At 39.7% G+C, this 19,394-nt stretch overlaps 1 protein-coding gene across 27 annotated transcripts in view; it reads left to right on the top strand.

The window, feature by feature from the left end:
* CAMK2D (calcium/calmodulin dependent protein kinase II delta) overlaps positions 1-19,394 on the top strand; it is a 117,173-nt gene that overhangs the window by 72,717 nt on the left and 25,062 nt on the right. For 11 of the 27 annotated variants that reach the window (XR_001876416.1, XR_001876421.1, XR_001876415.1 and 8 more), the window contains exons 7-13: positions 4,311-4,413; positions 7,294-7,377; positions 8,355-8,449; positions 8,995-9,117; positions 9,756-9,839; positions 10,373-10,415; positions 14,256-14,293. Coding sequence is in view for 10 of the 27 variants with exons in the window: in XM_017825081.1 (XP_017680570.1) it covers positions 4,311-4,413; positions 7,294-7,377; positions 8,355-8,449; positions 8,995-9,117; positions 9,756-9,839; positions 10,373-10,415; positions 14,256-14,293 (570 nt within the window). In the remaining 17 variants the exon portion in view is untranslated. Of the gene's footprint in view, positions 1-4,310; positions 4,414-7,293; positions 7,378-8,354; positions 8,450-8,994; positions 9,118-9,755; positions 9,840-10,372; positions 10,416-14,255; positions 14,294-15,807; positions 15,841-19,394 lie in introns of all 27 variants that reach the window. The other 16 variants (XR_001876411.1, XR_001876419.1, XR_001876410.1 and 13 more) reach the window with 3 other exon arrangements.

The following is a 19,394-nucleotide window of genomic DNA, read 5'->3' as shown; positions in this document are numbered from 1 at the left end:
TTCCTTTTGCCCTTTGGTTGGTTTGTTTCTAACTCGGCTTCCCGTGCGCGCTCACCGGAGGAAGTGTGCCTGTATACGGCACCTCTTGGCAGCGCCAGGGAGAACAGGAGGTGCTGGGCAAGCGTTGGGTGTATTCGGTGAACACACGGTCCTCCTCTGTGCCATCCAGAGCTTGTGGGGCAGGGCATGGCGGGAGTTCTCCATCTCTCATCAGCATAACTTGGAGTGCTTCTGGGAAGCACAGTAGCCTTTGCGTGTCACGCATCTTAGTGACGGAAGGCCGGCTGCTCTGGGACTGCTGGCACAAGGACCTCTCTCTCCTCCAGATGGTGGCTGGGCTACAGAACGTCTTTAGAGCACGGGAGTTTCTGCAGTGTTCTCACCACAGTCACCCAAGGAGTCCAGCTCCTTCCAGACAAACTTTAGCGTTGGGATAGAAACTTCAGAAAGGGAACTCTTGTGTTGAGAAGAGCATTCCCTCATTTTTATTCGTGTACTTGCCCAGATGGCTGGGGACATCTGCTGCAGGAATGCTCTCTGCATTTAAACCGTGCTGGCATGGAAAAAAGCAAGTTGAGATCATTTTCTTTTACTGTGAGACTCAGAGAGACAAGGCTGTCCCAGAGCTGGTAGTGAGCTCTCCTTGTGGATAAGGGAAAGGGCTTAAGTTGGGTACTTGGGCTTCACAATCCTCAAGGGAAAGAAGATTGTTTATTTTGGAATCAAACAGAAGTGCACTGTCTGAACTATCAGAAGGCAGAGAAAATGTGGCGTGTGGGCTAAGGCAGCAGAACACACTAATCCCTTCTGGCACAGCTTCTTGGGCTCTTGTTTTCCTTTCTTGAATGAGTTAGAGGGAGCAGGGATTTCCTCCTAGGAGAGGAGTTTTCTAGTGGTTATCATTAGTAATCATGTTGGAATCAGAAAGCCGTCGTCTTCCTTGCCATCCCTCACTCCCAAATAAACAACCCTTATTACCTGAATGTATAAAGTCTCTGCTGTTGTCCTACGGGAACAGAAAGGGTTATGCTCCCTTTAAATGAAAGGATTTCAAATTTGTCCAGCTGCTCCAGTGATTGCTGTCCTCACCATACAGGCAGTACTATGCTTCCAGCATCAGAAAGAATTTAAAAAGCAGGATTGTAGCCATGCAAGCTGACAGAATAAGGAACGTTTTCTAGTACTTTTCATACATTCACACAAAACAACTTTTTCTTTGGAAATACATGAAATCCAGCTGTTCCCTGCTCCAGACCATGTGTGGATTTTTTATTCTGTCAAATCCAGGATGAACTGAAAAAACAGTGAGAAAAAGTGTTTCTGCCAAGCTATGGTGCCCAGTTTCATTTCTGAAAGTGAAAACTTGAGGAAGAAGAAAACCATCCTTCTTCAGTTACTACTTTGTGGCAAAAGCCAAAAAACCCAAAGACTGAAATGACAGACTGTGGTGAAATCCCAGCAGAACTCCGCGTGCTGAAGAGAAGATGCCAAGGCCCAAGACCAGAACTGCAAGACATGTAGAAGGTGGTTGTGGGCTGGCATGGATCTTCAAACCGCAAAATTTGATGGATTTGTTTTCCAATAACTCAGTCCACAATTTGATGGCATATTTGGGGGTGTGGAGGGCAACGAGATGAGATTTGGGATTATCTCCTTTTATTTAACTTCTATTGTAGTTTAGTAGCAAGTGGAGAGGAGCTTTTGCAGCCCCTTATGAGCTGCAGAAATGCTCGTTGCTGCTCTGTTTGTAATCAGTGGTGTAAGTCAGAATGGTGGTGGATCCTAGATCCAGAAAAAAACCAACCTGTCTTTAACAGCCAGTAAAAAGTGTGTTTCCAGGTAGGAATTCCAGTTCTGTTCAGGCAGCAGCTTCGCTGCTTTCATGAGACTCTGTGATTACAGCCCTCTTGCCCTCCCCCAAAAAGTGGCTGCTCTGGTTACATTCAAGGACAAACACACAGAGCCATAAGTACTTGATGTCTTAAGGATTAAAGACCTTTGGAAAAACACGGCATAAATCAGGTTAATTTATTTGTAAGTAATTTTAGCAGTTAACACTGCCATTCTTCATGCTTGGCTGCAGCCCATCCCCTGGGAGCACGAGGTGACACCATTGAATCCAGAGTGCGAGTCCCGCATGGCCCACGCCGGGCTGTTAATGTTTTCCAAGTAATTGCAGCCATTCCAAGTTAATGCATGATAATTAGGCAGCGTGCCTCTCGTCAGCCTCAAATGACAGCTGCATGTTGGTTAAGTGCACGGTCCCACTCGGTGTTGTCCAAAGGGCTCTTGTCTTTGGCATGGGAGTAAATCAGGAATTCTGGTGGAACATACATCCGACAGTGGTGTTTCTGCAGAGCACTGTGATTGGCAAAGCAAAGACACAGAAGGGAATTAAAAAAAACATCCCAAGGGGAAATGGAAACCAGCAGCAGCAGAAAGCACAGAACTCCTGTTCTGAAGGAAATCCCTTTTTGGGAAGCGTTATGTGCTCGGTGGGGTAGTGCTCGTGTTCCATCCGAGAGGGTGAGGCTTTTCACTGCTGCTGGCTTGCCTGAAGGTCACAGCCAAATAGGATCATCCATTGCTTTAAGAGGTTTATATAAGAACAGAGTTCCAGGAATTAATTGCTCTGAACTTCTCTCACTCTGAGAGGAATCTTTCCAGATCTCTGTGACTGTACGTTGAAATTAGTGTCTTTAAATGGCAAGGAGTGTGACATTGCTTAAATCAGTGTTGATGAACCTAGAGAAGAGTCCTCATCTATGCACTCAGTGTGCTATGTAATGTAGGTGAGGTGATTATTGATAATGTAAGTGAATATAAAGATTGTATTACCTTAATCTCTCTGTTTTTTAAAAATATGGCAATAGAAGATCATCACATAACTAGTGATGAAAGGTTTTTGACATTGTCTGTTCTATGACAGAGCAACGAAGGAGTAAGTGAGGGAATGGTGTTTGTAAATTGCTGAAAAAATGTACCTTTACAATTTGATGAGAGGGTAAGAAAGACCTTTACACTAAAGAGTTTGTCAGGGCCAGTTGTGTTGTAGATTAATACAAGTAGTACAGTGGCTGAGGTCTTAATTAGGCTCAAGTATATATTGCTGGATACCTGACATGTATTAAAGATAGCCTTTACTGAAAGAAGCTTATGATCTTAATTGTTTCCAAACTCAGTACCTGCATGGGATTAACTGTAATCACATAAATAGTCCCTTGGAAACAATATGATTGCTGCTGGATTTACCGTGGAATACATATTTAAGCGTTTGCAGGATTGGGTCCCCAGTGCCAGGCTGGATATAGTGAAGTCCCTTGTCATAGACCACTTCAAAAATTACTTCTGAAGAGTCACAGCCATAGCTTTGAAAGTGAGGTTTTGTTGTTCTGTAAATGTAGAACAAAACCTTTTTTAAAAAATCACGAAGATACGAAAGAAAGAAATGGCAAGAAAATACTATACTAAAGGTCACAGTTCTCTGAAATAATCTGTGGAGTTCTACAGTGAGTTATTTGGTTTTTTAAAAGTAAACATTCATACAATGAAGTTGTGTTTGGACAATTTGCATTTGATGTATTTGCTAACTGAGGATTAAAGGATACATTATGAACAGTGTTAAGAACACCATTGTTGTGTTGGTGGTTTTTATGTTTCCTTTAACTGTGTGAGTGTACTGGCACACTTGAGTTCAGACGTGACCAACGTACCCTAAAAAAAAAAGCCAAGTGGGGACTTTCACTGACTTCCACTGTTATTTCTGAAGGTTCTCTGCAGGCACAGATGTGGGTGTGCTGGTTTTGCTGAAGGATTTGCGATGTCAATACACCTGCCCTCTAAATATAAATATAATCATAGGGCTGGGAGTGCTAAGCTGGCGTGCAAAACCTTTCTGTTTGACAGAAATGCCTAATCCTGCAAAACTGCATAGGTTAGGCTGATCATCAAAGAATCCATGTCTTTGGGGGAGGTTCTGCCACATTTTTCCTATAGGGAATCTCTGGATTGTCCTGTCACAGTTCCATACTCCCACCGTGGCTGACTCCTCTCCACACTGTCCTTAGGCTTGCTGTCATGGGCTCATGAAGGCTCTTTACAGGCCTGCTGGCTCTTTCCAAGTAGGAATGGGAAGTGCAATTTTTGCAATTTCATGGAGTAAACTCAGGGGGTTTTTTCCTCTTTTTCACTTTTCTAAGTTTTTGATCTTTTCCAGACTACCGCAACTAAAAAAAAAAAAAAAAAGAAAACCTGTCTAAAATGTACTTACTTATCTTCTCATCTCCATTTTTTTTTCTCTCTGAATAAAGCCTGAGAACTTACTTCTAGCTAGCAAATCAAAGGGAGCAGCAGTAAAACTGGCAGACTTTGGATTGGCTATAGAAGTCCAGGGAGAGCAGCAAGCTTGGTTTGGTAAGTAGATATTATTTTTTTTCTCACCATTTGTTCAGTGTAGCCGTTAAACCTCCTGGCTCTCACCTGGTTGTAAAACATGGGTGTAGAGCCTGGGAGGGAGATGGGTGGCTTCCCAGCAGGTGCTCAGATGAATAAGACAGTAGGTTAATACTGCTGAGTGTACCTGCCCAGTCATCAAAACATTTTCTGCCTGCTGGAGAGACCTGAAAATTTCATTCTGAAGCGCTTTGAAATGTGACTTGAAGGCAAAAAATAAGGGGGTTGAGTACCTGAGGCTGTAGACAGATACTAATTACAGAGTGCTTGTTACAGTTAACAGCTGCCCAAAGGAAAATATTGGAAAATACTGAATGCTGGTCATTTTAAACAACAGGACACGTACAAACATGGTGCATGTGTCTCACATACCACCTTCCGAACAGGTGTCGAGCACAGGATAAAATCTATTGTAAATCCCAGGTGGGAAAAAATACAGAATAAAATATTTATAGCAGCTACCTTCGAGCAGCTAGAAAGTGCAGTTTGAAATGGAACCAAGTGCTTGTGAGCTTGCTGTGAAAGGTTGGAATGGAAGCACAAAGGTTTTTGTGCAGGCAGGGAGTTGGGATGTTGAGCGTTTGCAGGCGAGGCTGTAACTCCATGTAGATGGCCAGGCAGCACCGTTGGACATATGTTGGCAGCTTTATAAGCCAGCCTGTTGTTTTAAATCCCAGCCTTTATATAAATGGATTTCGGTAATCCCCAAAAGACAGAGGAGATTGCTCTTGCACATCAACAAATAGACCAGTACAAAAGGAGGGGAATGGAGACAAGACAAAACACAAGTGGTTTGTTATAATGACAGACACAGCAGGTAAACAGGAAGCACCTCAAGACAAAATCAGCAGATTGGACTTGGTAGAAAGAAATAGAATGTCTTCAAAATATATATGTAAGGAAGAGTCAGCAAGCTAATAAGAAGAAAGTAGTCTAAGGTGGCTCTGTTTTTTTTTTTAAAAAAAAAGGTGGTACTTGTTCTGTACCTTTTTTAGAACTTCCTCTGCAAAATCTTTCCATAGTGGTCTCAGTGTCTTCCTTCAGCTCTAGGACTGCATTAACAGGGCAGAACATGAACTCCAGAGCACTAGATATTTTGAACTTTTTCTGGCTTTCAGAAGATTTTCTTGCTTTCCTCTGGATTCTGCAGCAGTTAGTGATTCACGGCATGCTCTGAGTCTAACTACAGCTCTGCATCAGTGTGTTTTATTTTGTTTTTCCTTTTATTTTTCCTTTTCTCTTTTTCTGGGTGTAGTCCCTTGGTGTGATGGTCCCTTTTCTGCTTGGGCCGTGGCTGTGCCTCAGCAGGAAACTGGCTTGAGCTCTGTGTGTTTGGATACAACAGGATTCTTTCCTGGTTTGCATGTTTGCAAAACAAGCCTGTTCTTTGCCTATTTGTAGAAAGTGTTACAGGGTTTGGTGAAACCTCCCACCCTCTTAGGAGGTGTTTGATGTACTGGGAAGGTGTGAGGCAGATGAACTCACCAAAGCAAGGACTTTGTCCTGTGCCTCTGGACACTTATTTAAATCAAAAAATTATAGGAGTCTTCAAGGTCCCTTCCAACCAAAACCATTCTATGATTTTATGTAGTAAAACCACACCAATTATTTCTGTTTAGATCCATTCTGTATCTTCATCAAGAGATAAGTTTAGCTAAGTCCTGTATTTATTTCTGCTTTAAAGTTTATTTTCAAGTGATTTTATTTTTAGTAGTGTTCAGTGAGCTGTGGTAAGTTTTAAAGTCAAGGCAACATTATTTCCCCTTTAAAATGAGCAAAAATATTAATGTATAGAGCACTACACCCAAAAGGGATATGAAACAGCACTCTATTTAAAGCTACTTAGAACATCTATATTTCAGCTTCTCCAAGGAGCTTAGGATGTGTTTCCTGTATGATAGTACTCCTTAACAATTCATAGCTCTCATATCAGGAGACTGCAAACAACAAGCTGATTTTTCATGACCATATTTTAGCTCTTTTCTCAGTAGAATATACAGAATGTGTTCTTTCATTTCCTCCTCCCACTCCAAAATAATTGTCAACTGCAGGGCAAAGGCTTCTTTTTCCTGTAGCTGTGCACTCTGCATGTTATCACTGTCTCTCACGAGTTTGGTGGAATCCAGTGTGGTCCTTCATGAAAGCCACCAAATTCTCACCTTTCAAGTTATTCCCAAGTATTTATTTTAGGCAAAGATGCTGGAAAGAGCAGACACACTCACTGAAGTGGTGCAGCCCGTTAATGGTCATTAAGTTTTTATCCTTTGCAGTATCCTAAGAAAAGTAACATTTCTCCCTCCATTTTGCATTGCTGCCAGGAGAAAGCAGCACTGCCTCTCATGAATAAAGGATGAGGGATGTATAAATTTTAAAGGCTACATTGCTTCAGAGATGCTTTCTGTAAACTTTTGGACGGAGGTTTCCAGAAGTGGAACAACTTCACAGAAATGGGTTTTGCAGTGGAAAGATTGTATAAAGGGATAGCAAAGGCTGGGAGAAGGCTGAGCCCGAGTCAGTGGACTTCATCCTAAGTAACACCCTTCAGAAAGCTCAGCCTGAACACCTCTGAACATTTACTTTGCCACCATCTGGCTTTGGCTGAATTGGGTTTTCACTTCTGTGTGAGGAATTTCAAACACTGCTGTTACTCTCTTTTTTTTTTTCCCTCCTAAATGATTTCTTTGCTTTTCTTAAATCTAACCCTACATGTTGTTTACTCACAAACCTGCCCTCCCATACCACTGAACTGAACTCTCTGAATGCTCCTTATGTTAACAAACATCCCTTGATTTTTGCAGAGCATGTTCAGCTTTTGACAATAGTTGCCTTGCCTTTTGACAGGCTTTGCTGGTACCCCGGGATACCTTTCTCCAGAAGTGTTACGAAAAGATCCTTATGGAAAACCTGTGGATATGTGGGCATGTGGTAAGAAATTGCTCTGAAAGACGTGTTCAATCCACTGTGGGGTGTTTTAAGGGTGAGAAATGACATCCAGAATATGCTATGTTATGCATCAGAAAATCAATATTTAATAGAATTCAGTATTCATTGGATTTTTTTGTTCTTCTCCCAGCTTCTTTTTTAAAAAAAATTGTTTATGAAGGTGTGTTATCATGGCATAATACACTTCCACAAAGGATTACAAAAATAGCTGCAGGTGTAAGGCACATAACTAGTTAGGAAACATAACAGCTCATACTTAATTTTGGTTCACAAGCAGCCTAAGATTTGATCTGACCAATATACCACAAGTGTAGGTATAAACTGCAAACTTAAATGTTCTGTAAAGTGGAGTGCAGAGCTATTGATGTATCATGCAGCTCTTGAAACAGTGTAGTGTGAGATAACTGCTACCAGTGGCAGCTCCCCAGCTGAGAACAATGGCTGGTTTCCTTATTTTACTTCTACCCACGCTTTTTATTTGGTTGTATTTATGAAAGCACTTTTCTTTAGCCTCAGTGAATCATCTCCGTAAGACTAGCAGGTGGTCTTTTTCGTTTCCTTTTGACTTATATACAGATAAATTGCATTGCCCAAATTTTCTTTGCATGAGATTAGTTAGAACACGATCTTGCACACAGTGGTAGAAGCCATGACAAAACCAGAAGTAAAAAAGGCATTTTCCAGGGACATCCAGAATCACGGAATGTTATTTCTCCATCAGTTCAGTTTTTCAGGGTTCCTGATCTGATGTTGTGTCAGGTGCTCATTCTTGCCCCTGCTTTCCATCAGAGCTTACCTTGTGAACCCCACTTTTCTGTTTTCCCCAGTATGAACAGGGGCAGTATTTTCCAGTGGCTGGGATAGCACTCTTGAAGCTTTTGTTTTTCATAATTTTTAGGTGCAAAATTTCTGGAGTTTGTCTCTTGAAATCCCTTAATCCTGGTCTGACTTTTCTGCAGGAGTCATTCTGTATATCCTCCTGGTGGGATACCCTCCTTTCTGGGATGAAGACCAGCACAGGCTTTACCAGCAGATCAAGGCTGGTGCTTATGATGTATGTACCCTGCTCTGCCTGTTCAGTTATTTATAATTGTACCTCAAAATAGGAGCTTTATAGAGTGAAAGGTGAAATCAGAATATTTTTCCTAATGTTTGCTTATCTTTGAGTCACACCAAATAGTAAATATCATTTTATTAACGTGAACCTTATTGGAATATGCTAATTTAAGTCTTATTTCTGCTCTTGTATTATCTTATGCTGTTGTATTGCCCACCTCTGGAAATACAAGCTGCTTTAGAGCTTTGCAAAAGGAATAGTTTCATTAAAGACAGGTACTCTGACAAAAAACATTACAGCTGTTGTTAAGTAAGAACTGATGATTTGGTGGCAGATGAATTTTACACCATCATCTATTCATATTACATTAAACAGACAGAGTGCTGTTTGTCCCCAGATTTAAGCAATTTGTGAATGATGAAGAGAAAAAGGCAGAGCCTTATAATTTTTAAGCCCTTATTCCAATCCAGTTGTGGATCCTTAGATGAAGTTATGTAAAGATTGTACGAGATAATGTGCTCTTGCTCATTTTTTTCCTGAAGTTCCCCTCACCAGAATGGGACACGGTGACTCCTGAAGCAAAAGACCTTATCAACAAAATGCTCACCATCAACCCAGCGAAACGTATCACAGCATCAGAAGCACTAAAGCATCCCTGGATCTGTGTAAGTAATTCCCCCAGATTTCACAGGGTAATTGGGCAGACAAAGCAGTGAAAGTGTTCAGAGGATAACTCCTGTCCTTACTCCTGCAGCTCTGTAACTAGAAACTGTAAAATTGTAGTTACACAGATACAGTCAGTAGTGGTGTACATTGAGATCTCAGCCTGGGATAAGACTTCTGCAGAAATGAGCTCCTTTGCCTTGACTTTGTGGTGCAGGAGTTCACTGCCAAAATTAGGGTGCCATTTTAAATTCTCAGTGGGAAAAAAAATATAAAAGAAAGTGGCTTTGAGTTAGATAATGCTTTGCATCTTTTTTTCCCTGTAGTCATTCTGATAAGCATGAAATGTAAAGGCAGGAAATCAAGAGACTTCCAAAAGTCAGTTTGCAGGTAGCAGAGGCTGCCTGGTTGTCCCTGGATCCAGGACTGCTTTCCAGCTCTCAGTATGTTCCACACTGTGACTTTTCAAGAGGACTTTACACATAGAAAAGGCTCATAAAATGAGCACAGTTGCATAGTCAGACAAGGTAGACGTTCAAGCCAAGTTTTGGACCATGTGGGTTGTGATATGTGAGTTGTAGAGTAACTAAACTGCTGAACAGCTGGCTGGGTGCCTTAAAATAATTCTTTTCTTCTCTAGCAACGTTCTACTGTTGCCTCTATGATGCACAGACAAGAGACTGTAGATTGCTTGAAGAAATTCAATGCAAGAAGAAAACTAAAGGTAAGAATGAAAACTTGTGCTTGTGCTCCATGTGTAAAACAAACGGTCTCTAAGTACATTTTTTCTTGAATATTCTGCTTAAATGAACTATTGATAGGGATCTTAAAAGCTTGTTCTTTCGGATTATCCTTTGTTTTCTGCTGGCCAGACAGGATAACTTTGTAGATGTGAACTTCTCTAATGTGCGCTTTACAAATAAACTGCTATTCCTCCCCCAAAAAAGGAACCTAAATGTTGCTAGTAAAGTATTTTGCTGATAATTGCTGTGAGTACTCACGGCTTGTGCTTTACTTACTCAGAAATGGCAAATATTTGAGATTATCAAGTGGCTGATAGGTGTGTAATTAAGATTAAATGACAGTTTATGCTCTCATGACATGGCATGTGAGAGGTAATGCCCAGGCAATCCATTCTTTCAGGGTTAATTCAGTAACTGCTGTAATTTGCACCTGTTTTCCTTTTTGTTGTGTTGTATCACATTCAGACCTTTACACAAGTGTGATGCTAATTTGAGAAAATGTGTGTGTACACAGGGGGCCATTTTGACAACAATGCTGGCTACCAGAAATTTCTCAGGTATGTTCATTGAGCTCCAGATTGAGCTGCAGTCTTTGTGTTTTGATGTCTGTGAAGACCCAAATCTGATTAGGATTTATCAGTACAGAAAGATCTGTGTTATTCAGGAGCATCTAAATATGATATATCTGAAGTTGTTTCCTTGGCAGACGTAGTCAAAATTTAAACTATTTGGGCCGAAGAGATTCTCTTTGTAGGTGACAGTCTGATTTTTCTGTAGAAGTTGAGCTCCTTCCCTGCTTTTTGATTGTTACCTGTCAAAATACAGTGTTTTCATGTCTGTTTTGGTGGAGGAACCTTGAAAGTTCTGCCTATAGCTCCACATGCCTAAGTCTCACCAAACAACATCTAAAAACTTCTTTTTATTATGTGACGTCATTCCATGATTCTGTTGCGTCCTGTATTAAAATATAAAATAAATACACATTCATTTCTTGATTGCTTCGCTGAGGAGTAAGAAACATTGTAACATGAGTTTTCCTATTCCTTCTCTTCTAGTGCCCAACAATGCTTAGCTGGATATAAAAAGAGTTGTTTCCTCTTTATAAAATAATTTTGTAGTGATGTCCTGGAGATTTAAGTCTTTATGCTAAACAAATTTTAGTAACAAAAGCTGAAACACATTTGCTGTTAGTAGAGTTAGAATTGTCCTCAATAGTAGTATTGCCAAAATCTTGATGCTATGTTGAATTTTTCATTTTGCCATTCGAGATTTCGAGTGAGTAGTGAAAAAGAACACCAGATTTAAACATCAGTAATTCTACTTATCTTCCTACTCTGTGATGTAACTGTTGGAGTGTAACATGAATTACTGTACAGACAAAAACATGGCAGTGCTTTGGGCATGTTTTGAATAATAATAAGCACTGACTCATCCAAAAAAAATTACATAATCATGAATGCAAGAGCAACTTGTTCAATTTGCATAGTATTTGAAATACAGTTTCTTTCTTAGTCAGTTCCTTTATTTAATACACACCTAAGCCCAGAAGATTACATTTATTTAGATTACCTTGAGTTAGTGCTTAATGAGTCGCCAGTGTCTGCCAATTCACTTTAAAGGTGGGAAGGCTGTAGGCTGCACATCTTGTAAGAATGAATTACTGTTAAATATCAAACAAATAAATCACTCCTCATCCCTTTTCATAACTGTCACTGTCTAGATGTGTGAGGGTCAAATTCAACTTCCACGAACCAAAAAAGCTGAAGTAGTTTTAAAACAGTGCTTCAGCATGAAAAGCAAGCAGGGTTTTTGGAATTTTTTTCATTTTATTTTTTTCACTTATCATCCCATGTTTTACACCATAATGACCCACGTTTTTTCTTGATGACACTTCTATTTTTTCGATTTATTTATTCACTGTATTTCATTGCAAAGCATGCTTTTGAAGGTCATTTGTCCATAACGATGTGGTTATAAAAGTGTTTTATTTTCCTTTTTTTTTTCTTCTTTTTATGTGGAATGTATATTTCTTGTGAGGTAAGACCCTCAGCACGTGAAAGGAACATCTTTTCTCTCTTCTAAATCGGAGCTGCTGTTTGTCCTCAATCACTTTAATTTCTCCATGTTGTCACAACACCACTCCCTTTCAGTCTGCTTTCTGGCCTATTAGTGCTGCCTTAGGTTTTATTTATAGCTCTTGCTTGTAGTTGCAAGAAATCTTTCATTGTGAGCTTAATTTAGAATCTGCTGATTGCTTTGCTCCTGCAAATTCTTTAAATATTTGATTTGTATGCAGTATCTGTGATTAAAGAATGATGAGTCAAAATACTATTAAAAATACATTCCAAGCCAAAAGCATCAGAGGCAGCTGAGCACGGAATATGTCCTGTAACATGGAATACTGCATAATAATCCACCCTGGGCACACTTGGAAGGCCGTGCTGGCAGTGCCATACACGCAGTACTTGTTGTTATTGCTTTTGGTGCCCTGGCTTTCATTCACTTCTTTACATAGAACATGTAATGTTTGTTAAGCATTAAGAAAGAACTCACAAGTGTCGTACACAAATTTAGCAAAAGGACCTACAGCAGCCTGTAAGAATTAATTTATGTTTTCCCATATTTTTTGTAAGGGCTAAGGGTATAAAAGAGGCTTTGAAAGCAGTTAACTTCTGGCTTTTTTGGCCTCAGGTTTCAGAAATAGCTCCTCCCTTTTGCTTTCCCTGAATGAATTCCTGAAGTTAATGGAGTGCCCACAATATTTTTGGGAATGTGAAAACTAAAGCCGTGTTGCATCAGGTCCTGTAAGCACGCATTGCAACAGGGAGTGTCCTACCTCAAAAATATATGGAAAACAATTTGTTTTCAATATTTACTCACATGTTTCTGTAAATAAAAACATTCAGTGGTCCAGGCAAATTTATTTTTGTTCATTTTAGTGGTAAGTCATGGCCTTGTGGGAGTTTTAATGGTGGTATTGGCTGATGTCCATAATTATTACACTGGAGGGCTGATATATTAATGAAATTATAGAACATTAACCTGGCTTCACTTTCCAGGTTTTTTCATGTAAGCAACACAGTAATGGAGATGAGTCATTTCTGGATGGTTGCTGAGGTGATCCTACATTTTCTGTGCTCTAAAATGAGCACTTAATGCAGATGTAGCTGAAAAATAAGCCACAATTACAAGAATTAACTTCAAGTGTAAACTGAATACTCAGTATTGCAAGCCTTAGGCTTGCAAGGTCCCATTGGCTTGTTTTTTTTTTTTTTAAAGATAAGGATGGCAGGAATGATGAGATCTCCATGGCAGGACTGTCTCTCTTATATACAGAACAGGAATTTCTTACAGCCTAGGCTGTGGAACACTTTCTGATGGGAAGATTGGGTCATAAACAACAATAAACCCCAAATCACGGCGGGCTCGTTGTGTAATTTATTATTCTCCAAGTCTTTGGCAGTGAGTCATGAAGCATTCACGCTTCAGTGAGTAGTTTATTTGGATGTGGTAGGTCAGCCAGCGTGGATTTCTGCTGGAAACGTTTTCAGGTTCAGAGCCACGCTGTGCGTGTTTGCACGTTAGCCCTCCAAATTTAAGAATTCAGAAGGGTCTGGTGCCAGTTTCAGGTGGGGGAATTTAAAGCCTGACACGTTAATAACGTTAAGGCAAATGAAATGTTGCCCATCAGACTCCACTGCTTTGAAGAGATTTGATCACCATACAACACAACTGAGAAAATAGCGGGTTTTCTTTGTTAGAAGCTGAGGGAAAGCCTAGGATTTGTTATTACTGACTGCTGGGAATCAACCCTCCAAAGCAAATTGTCCCTCCTTTCTTATTTGTCCCGACCTTTCACACAAGGAGACTGATGCTGTCCTGGTGGGAAATGCCCAAAGGTGGTACGGAGAGCATTGCACCTCCCCATGCTCTCTGAGTACCTTTTTGATCTCCTATCGATCACTTTTTTGTCGCTGTCATATCAATAACACCATGAAGATACTCTGCAAACCCCTGGTCCGAGTCCCTGCCATCAGGACAATATTTTTTCATAGTTGTATCAAATTATCCCATCAGCAAATATAAATACATTGCAGTTGAAAAAATGAAAATATCCAAAGCTGCTGCTTTTACACTCACCTTGCTTCCATTTCCTCTCTGCCACCCGAGGAGCTCTCTCCTTGTAAAAGTACAGTTAACCTACAGCTTTAATCAGTGGAAAAAGAGGTGTGTGGGGATCTAAAGGATTGGTAGTTTCTTAAAGACTTCCTTTCTCAGAGCAACAAAAGGAGGAAATAAAAGCTGAGCACGTGTCTGGAGCTGGGAGGCAATGGGGGTTTGCTGGGTGAGCTCAGGGGGACCCACCTGACACTGAACTTATTTGTCTCGTTTTACAGCAGCCAAGAGTTTACTGAAAAAGCCGGACGGAGTTAAGGTAGGTTTAAAATGTAGTGTAGTAGTCACCACCTGCCTGTAACTTCTGCCAGGTTTTAGAATTGATTATTGTTTCTTTCCTCCATAGAATTTGTTAGTAAGTGCTTCTCACTCTGTATATGAAGTGGTTAAAGTTAGTAGGTGAAGCTTAAGTAAAAGGAATACTTGCAAAACAAGCATTAAATAAGTGGAAGATAGAAAACTACCAGAGAAAATGCTTTTCTTGCTATTTTAATGAAGGATGTTTGTGTAATTAATGACTCAAAGTTATTAATTAGCTTATAATAACAATTTGGTGGTGGGCACATTAACTTTGTAGGCATCAGTGTTTATCTGCAGCTCTATTGCCTCTGTGTTTCCCCTTGACTTTACATTTTGATTTCATGGAAGACCAAAAGTTTTTCGGGTAGGCTTGGCTCCACATGAGGTGTATTCTGCCAGATGTACTTGCTATATTTGGCAGAACTTGAGGGGTTTACTATCTCAACAAATCAGCTCTTCCTGACTAAGAGACCTTGCTAAGAAGGGAACATTTTGGCAGCTTTCGTACGTGATTTAGAGCTCCTATTCTCACGTCACCAGGCCCTGCAGGAGGAGAGATGCCTCACAAATGAACATTCTGGATAAATACTGGGAAAAAAAGCCAGGGGAATATAATTTATTTCTTTTCTTGGAGGATTCCTGAAGACTACATAAGATAATATAATGCCTCAAACTTTCATTATAACATTCAAAAGATATTCTTCTGTGCTCTGTGTGTTTACTCAGAAGTGTGTCTTTGAAGTGAATTTTAATTTTCTATTTAATCTTAATGTCTTATTTTAACAAAGCATTATGAATACTTGTTTAAATACCAGATTCACAGTGTATTTGTGCCTATTCTCTGACTTCTGCACACTTTTCTGGTCAAAAAAATCATGAACCTGACCTAAAATCAAATGAGTTCACCACGATTTCAGTGCTTCTCACTGCCAAGCAGTAAATATCCTAGTTCCACAGAGAAGCACACATTCAGTACTATTCTATCTCTCCTGTGGAAAACCCTTAACACATTTCCTTCTGGAATAAGTAAATTTTATGCACTCTTCTCTGACCAGCTTTTCCTTTTTAAATATCATTCCTCCTACAGGTCCACGATGGTATTTGTTCTACCTCAATTCCAATTATAATATGGGAAACAATTGTTGCCAAAATTTTGCCTAAATTGCACTCGTTGGGATTTGATAGTTTGGATTTCAGCACATGTTATGTGTCTGCTGTTTATCTGCATGGTCATGTGGAGCAGAGGGAGTAAATTTACATCTGGGGAAGTCTGTTTTTGTTGTTTCTGTGACTGAGCTACTGTAAACTCCGTAGCATTTTTCCACCCCTTCCTGCAGCTTAAGCTGTCCTTTTCTTATTAAAAAAAAAAAAAAAAAAGCCAAAAGAGAAATATACTGTACTCCATGCATTGATACTTCAAATCCAACCAGTCACGTTTTCTTCTTTTCCTTTCTCTCTGACTGGTCAATTCAGAAAAGGAAGTCCAGTTCGAGTGTTCAGATGATGGTGAGGATCTTTATCGACAGATTTTTTTTTTTCCTCCTGTGAAACGTTCACACTTAGAAACCAAACAGTTGCATTTAGCTTTGTTAACATACTGTGAGAAGCTGCAAGACTTTAAAGTACAACCCTGTCGAATTTTAAGCCTGCAGTTGCTATATGCCATCCACAGTGAATCGTTCTGCCGTTCTTTCAAGCAAGTCTTTAATTGTTTTTTTAACCTGGGGACATAAGAAAACAAAAAAAGTAGATGTAACATCAGCCAATGCAGCTGTCCGTAGTAAATAAGAATAGTAACAAAATAGTAATCTTGTAACAACCTTCTATTCGTTATTATAATCTCTTTATTTTTAAAGCTAATAGTATTAATGTCATAGAATGTAACCACGTTGCACAGTGAAATAGTATTGCCTTAATTGAGCTGCTGTAGCCCACGATGCCGTGCTAAGTGCTCAGGAGTAAAAAACCCAATTTCCCAGCCTTTCCATACTACAGTTTCCCAGCCAGCTTCCTTCACAGCTCAGGACCGTGTCACAACATGTCCCCACTGACAATCTCAATAACTTTTCTTCCTCCTCAACCCACTCTCCACTCTTGTGTTCACTTGGCCTCCGTGATGGCACACAGTAGCACAGTTTGCTGTGGGTTTGAACCTGAGCTGGGGGGTGTTCACGGTGCTGGGCTGTGCCATCAGCAGAGAGGAGGAGAATATCCCTCATCCACACCTTTCTCTGGGAAACACAGCTCCTCGAAAAGCACTAACTGCTGCTGAGGTCTGAGCAGCCGTGCAGTTTTGTAGGAAAATCCCCTGTTATTTGGGTGGACACAGAATTTCAGTGGTATCCAGAGGAGGGTCACTGGAAAGGTCCAGTGTGGACGTTGCCAGGATCCCAAACCTGAACCGCGCGTTAACTTTTTGTGCCACCTGAAAGATAAAGCCCCAAGATACACGTTTTGCTTCTTAAAAATATTTTCATAACATGTGACAAAAGACCACTAATGATTCCAACAGCCATGACCAGCTGATTGGAGGTGTGTGTGTGTCTGTCCTGCACTCTCAGACCTCGGAGAGGGGCTTTTGGTGAGCGATGCCTTAGGAAAAACTCCTTCTTCACAACCAGTAGAAGGTCACTGGTTAAGCACAAATCAGCTTTAGAATAACTGTTCCCTATGAAAATGTTTTCCTCCTTTTGAAGTGATTTCCTTTTGCTGTTAAAAATAAATGTAAAATACACCCCATGTGTTCATAAATTAATATATTTGTGTTCTATGAGAGAGAAAACGTGTAGAGCTTATTGCTGTTTTCTCTCAGAGTTTCAAAGGGTTTCACCTGTTCTGTTTACATGGACAAAATAACTGTATTTTGAACCACATTATCTCTCTCTGCTGTTACTAATGAATGCTGGATTCTTGATATCTTGCTGAAGAAGTTTTGAATGTGTTTCCTGCAGCTCTCAGCAGTAGTTGCAATGGATATTGTTTATTTTTATAGGGCTTTCACCCAGGGAGTATGGACCCAAGCCTGCTCTCCTTACTCAGGCAAAATTGGAGTTGAAATTTGATTAACCTGTTTCCATTATGTATTCAACAATGAACATTCATTTGGCACATCACTCTCGTTTTTATATTAAGCTGCTACTGAGTAGGACTGTATGAAATCTGGTGAAATCTTCATTTCTTTCCACATGTTTTTTCTTTATGCCTTTTGTTAGGGCCTTTTTATTCGTAGTCTCTCTGACTACAGTGTCATAAAAATATGAATCTGTAGTTATATAATTTGATATGTGATTTTTCTCTTGTTTGGAAGGTTTAGTTTGCTGTCAAGTGGCATCAGTTGTATTCTCACTATTCCACAGTTCTGCAGAACTTTCATTTACTGACATGGATGGGATGTTTTTAAAGTTTTTTCCTGAGTAAGGAGTTCAGGTTCTGCCCATCTCAGAATCCCACAGATATTAAAGCAAGGAAAATACTTGCCAATAATTGTGTCTCCCCATGAAAGACTTTCTGCACAAAGGTATTTCTTCTCTCCCTGTCTTGACTTCAGACACCTCTTCAGCTTAGGGCTGCAATTCTGAATAGATAAATGAAATTTATTTGACAATAACAAGACCAAGTTGGGGCATAAGCACTCTGAACTCAATAATAACTCCTAGTTTCTCTTAATGACAATTTCTGTGGAAAGACCATTGTTTAAAGTAAGTGTTTCTCATCCTCCTGCTGTAGAGCATCGTGAACTTTGATTTTAAATCAAAGGAAATTATTTTTATGCCATATGGGAGAACGGTTCCTATCACAAGTATTATCAAATACCATTTAGTGTCGACATAATATTCCCTGATTAACTAACCAAACTGCTTTATATTCTTCAAAGCCTGTAAAATGCTGGGTAAGATCAGGAAATTTGCAGTGTGTAATTAATTACTGCAAATCCTGTTGACATTGCCATAATCTAGACATATCCTAAGGAAGAGTCACTTCAGCTGCAGCCTTAATTTCTGCAATCCACAAGTCAGCTGCCACGCCTGGCCCAAAGTAAAATAATCATCAAAACCTGCTGAAGTTCCGTGAATTTTCATTTCTTTCACTTCTGTGAACTTAATTACATTTCTAGAAAGATCCATTGAAAAAACTATTTCAGCCTTTTTTTTTCCTTTGTTTTGCATATTTATTGCTCAGTACTGTGACTGGAAGGTTCAGTAGAGCCTTTTTGTTTGTTTGGATCAAAGTCTTTCCAGACAATATATATATATATATATCTTTACACCCAGCTCTGCATGCTGCTTTGGATTGCCCTTGTTAAAATTAGATGTGACCAAAATATAAGTAATATTTTTTCCTAATTATTGTTGGAGGAAAAAAATTACATCTTTCAAAACCATTTTATTATACTTGACTCTTGCTTCTTAGTGCATGTCAGAAGTGGCTCGGTACATTGTTTTCAGTATTTCTGTTCTTCCCATGCCATGGTGTTAATGAAAGCTAAATCTTAAAAAATGGATTTAAAGAATCAGATACCTTTAAACTTACTGCTAAGTGGCTTAATTTGAATTCATATTTTGTATAGATAAAAGCCAGAAGTCTTGTAAAGGTGTAGTACTGTGCTAAGCTTAAGAAGTACCATGTACTGATTGGTGGAGTAAAACTACAGGTAGTATAGTGTGAAACCTTGCACTTCCAGGTTATAGTACCAAAATTGAAGGGCTGATCACACTGCCAATTATTTTTGTTGAGAATAACACCAAAAAAGCTAAAGGGGCACCAGTCTTTTTCTGGCATCAGAAAGATCATATTTATTCAGCTATGGAATCAGAAGCCAGTAGGACAAAATAGATTCCTGGAGAGCTATGGATAATGAAATAATCAAATATTATTTATGGCAGCGATAATTAATTAGAGATACAGAACTGCAGGGTGCAATTGCTTAATACTGTTGCATGTCACGAAATGGCTATTTAGGACTTTCTTCAGACCCGTATTAATTCTTTATTCTTCTTACATGTGATTAGCAGCTACTTAAGGGCTCTCTGTTCTGCTGAGTGTCACTGAAGTCATCTGTA

This window comes from Lepidothrix coronata, unplaced genomic scaffold, assembly GCF_001604755.1.
Source record: "Lepidothrix coronata isolate B3197 unplaced genomic scaffold, Lepidothrix_coronata-1.0 Scaffold116, whole genome shotgun sequence".
In the NCBI taxonomy this organism is placed as follows: Eukaryota; Metazoa; Chordata; class Aves; order Passeriformes; family Pipridae; genus Lepidothrix; species Lepidothrix coronata.
This window is presented reverse-complemented; position numbering and strand designations above follow the sequence as displayed.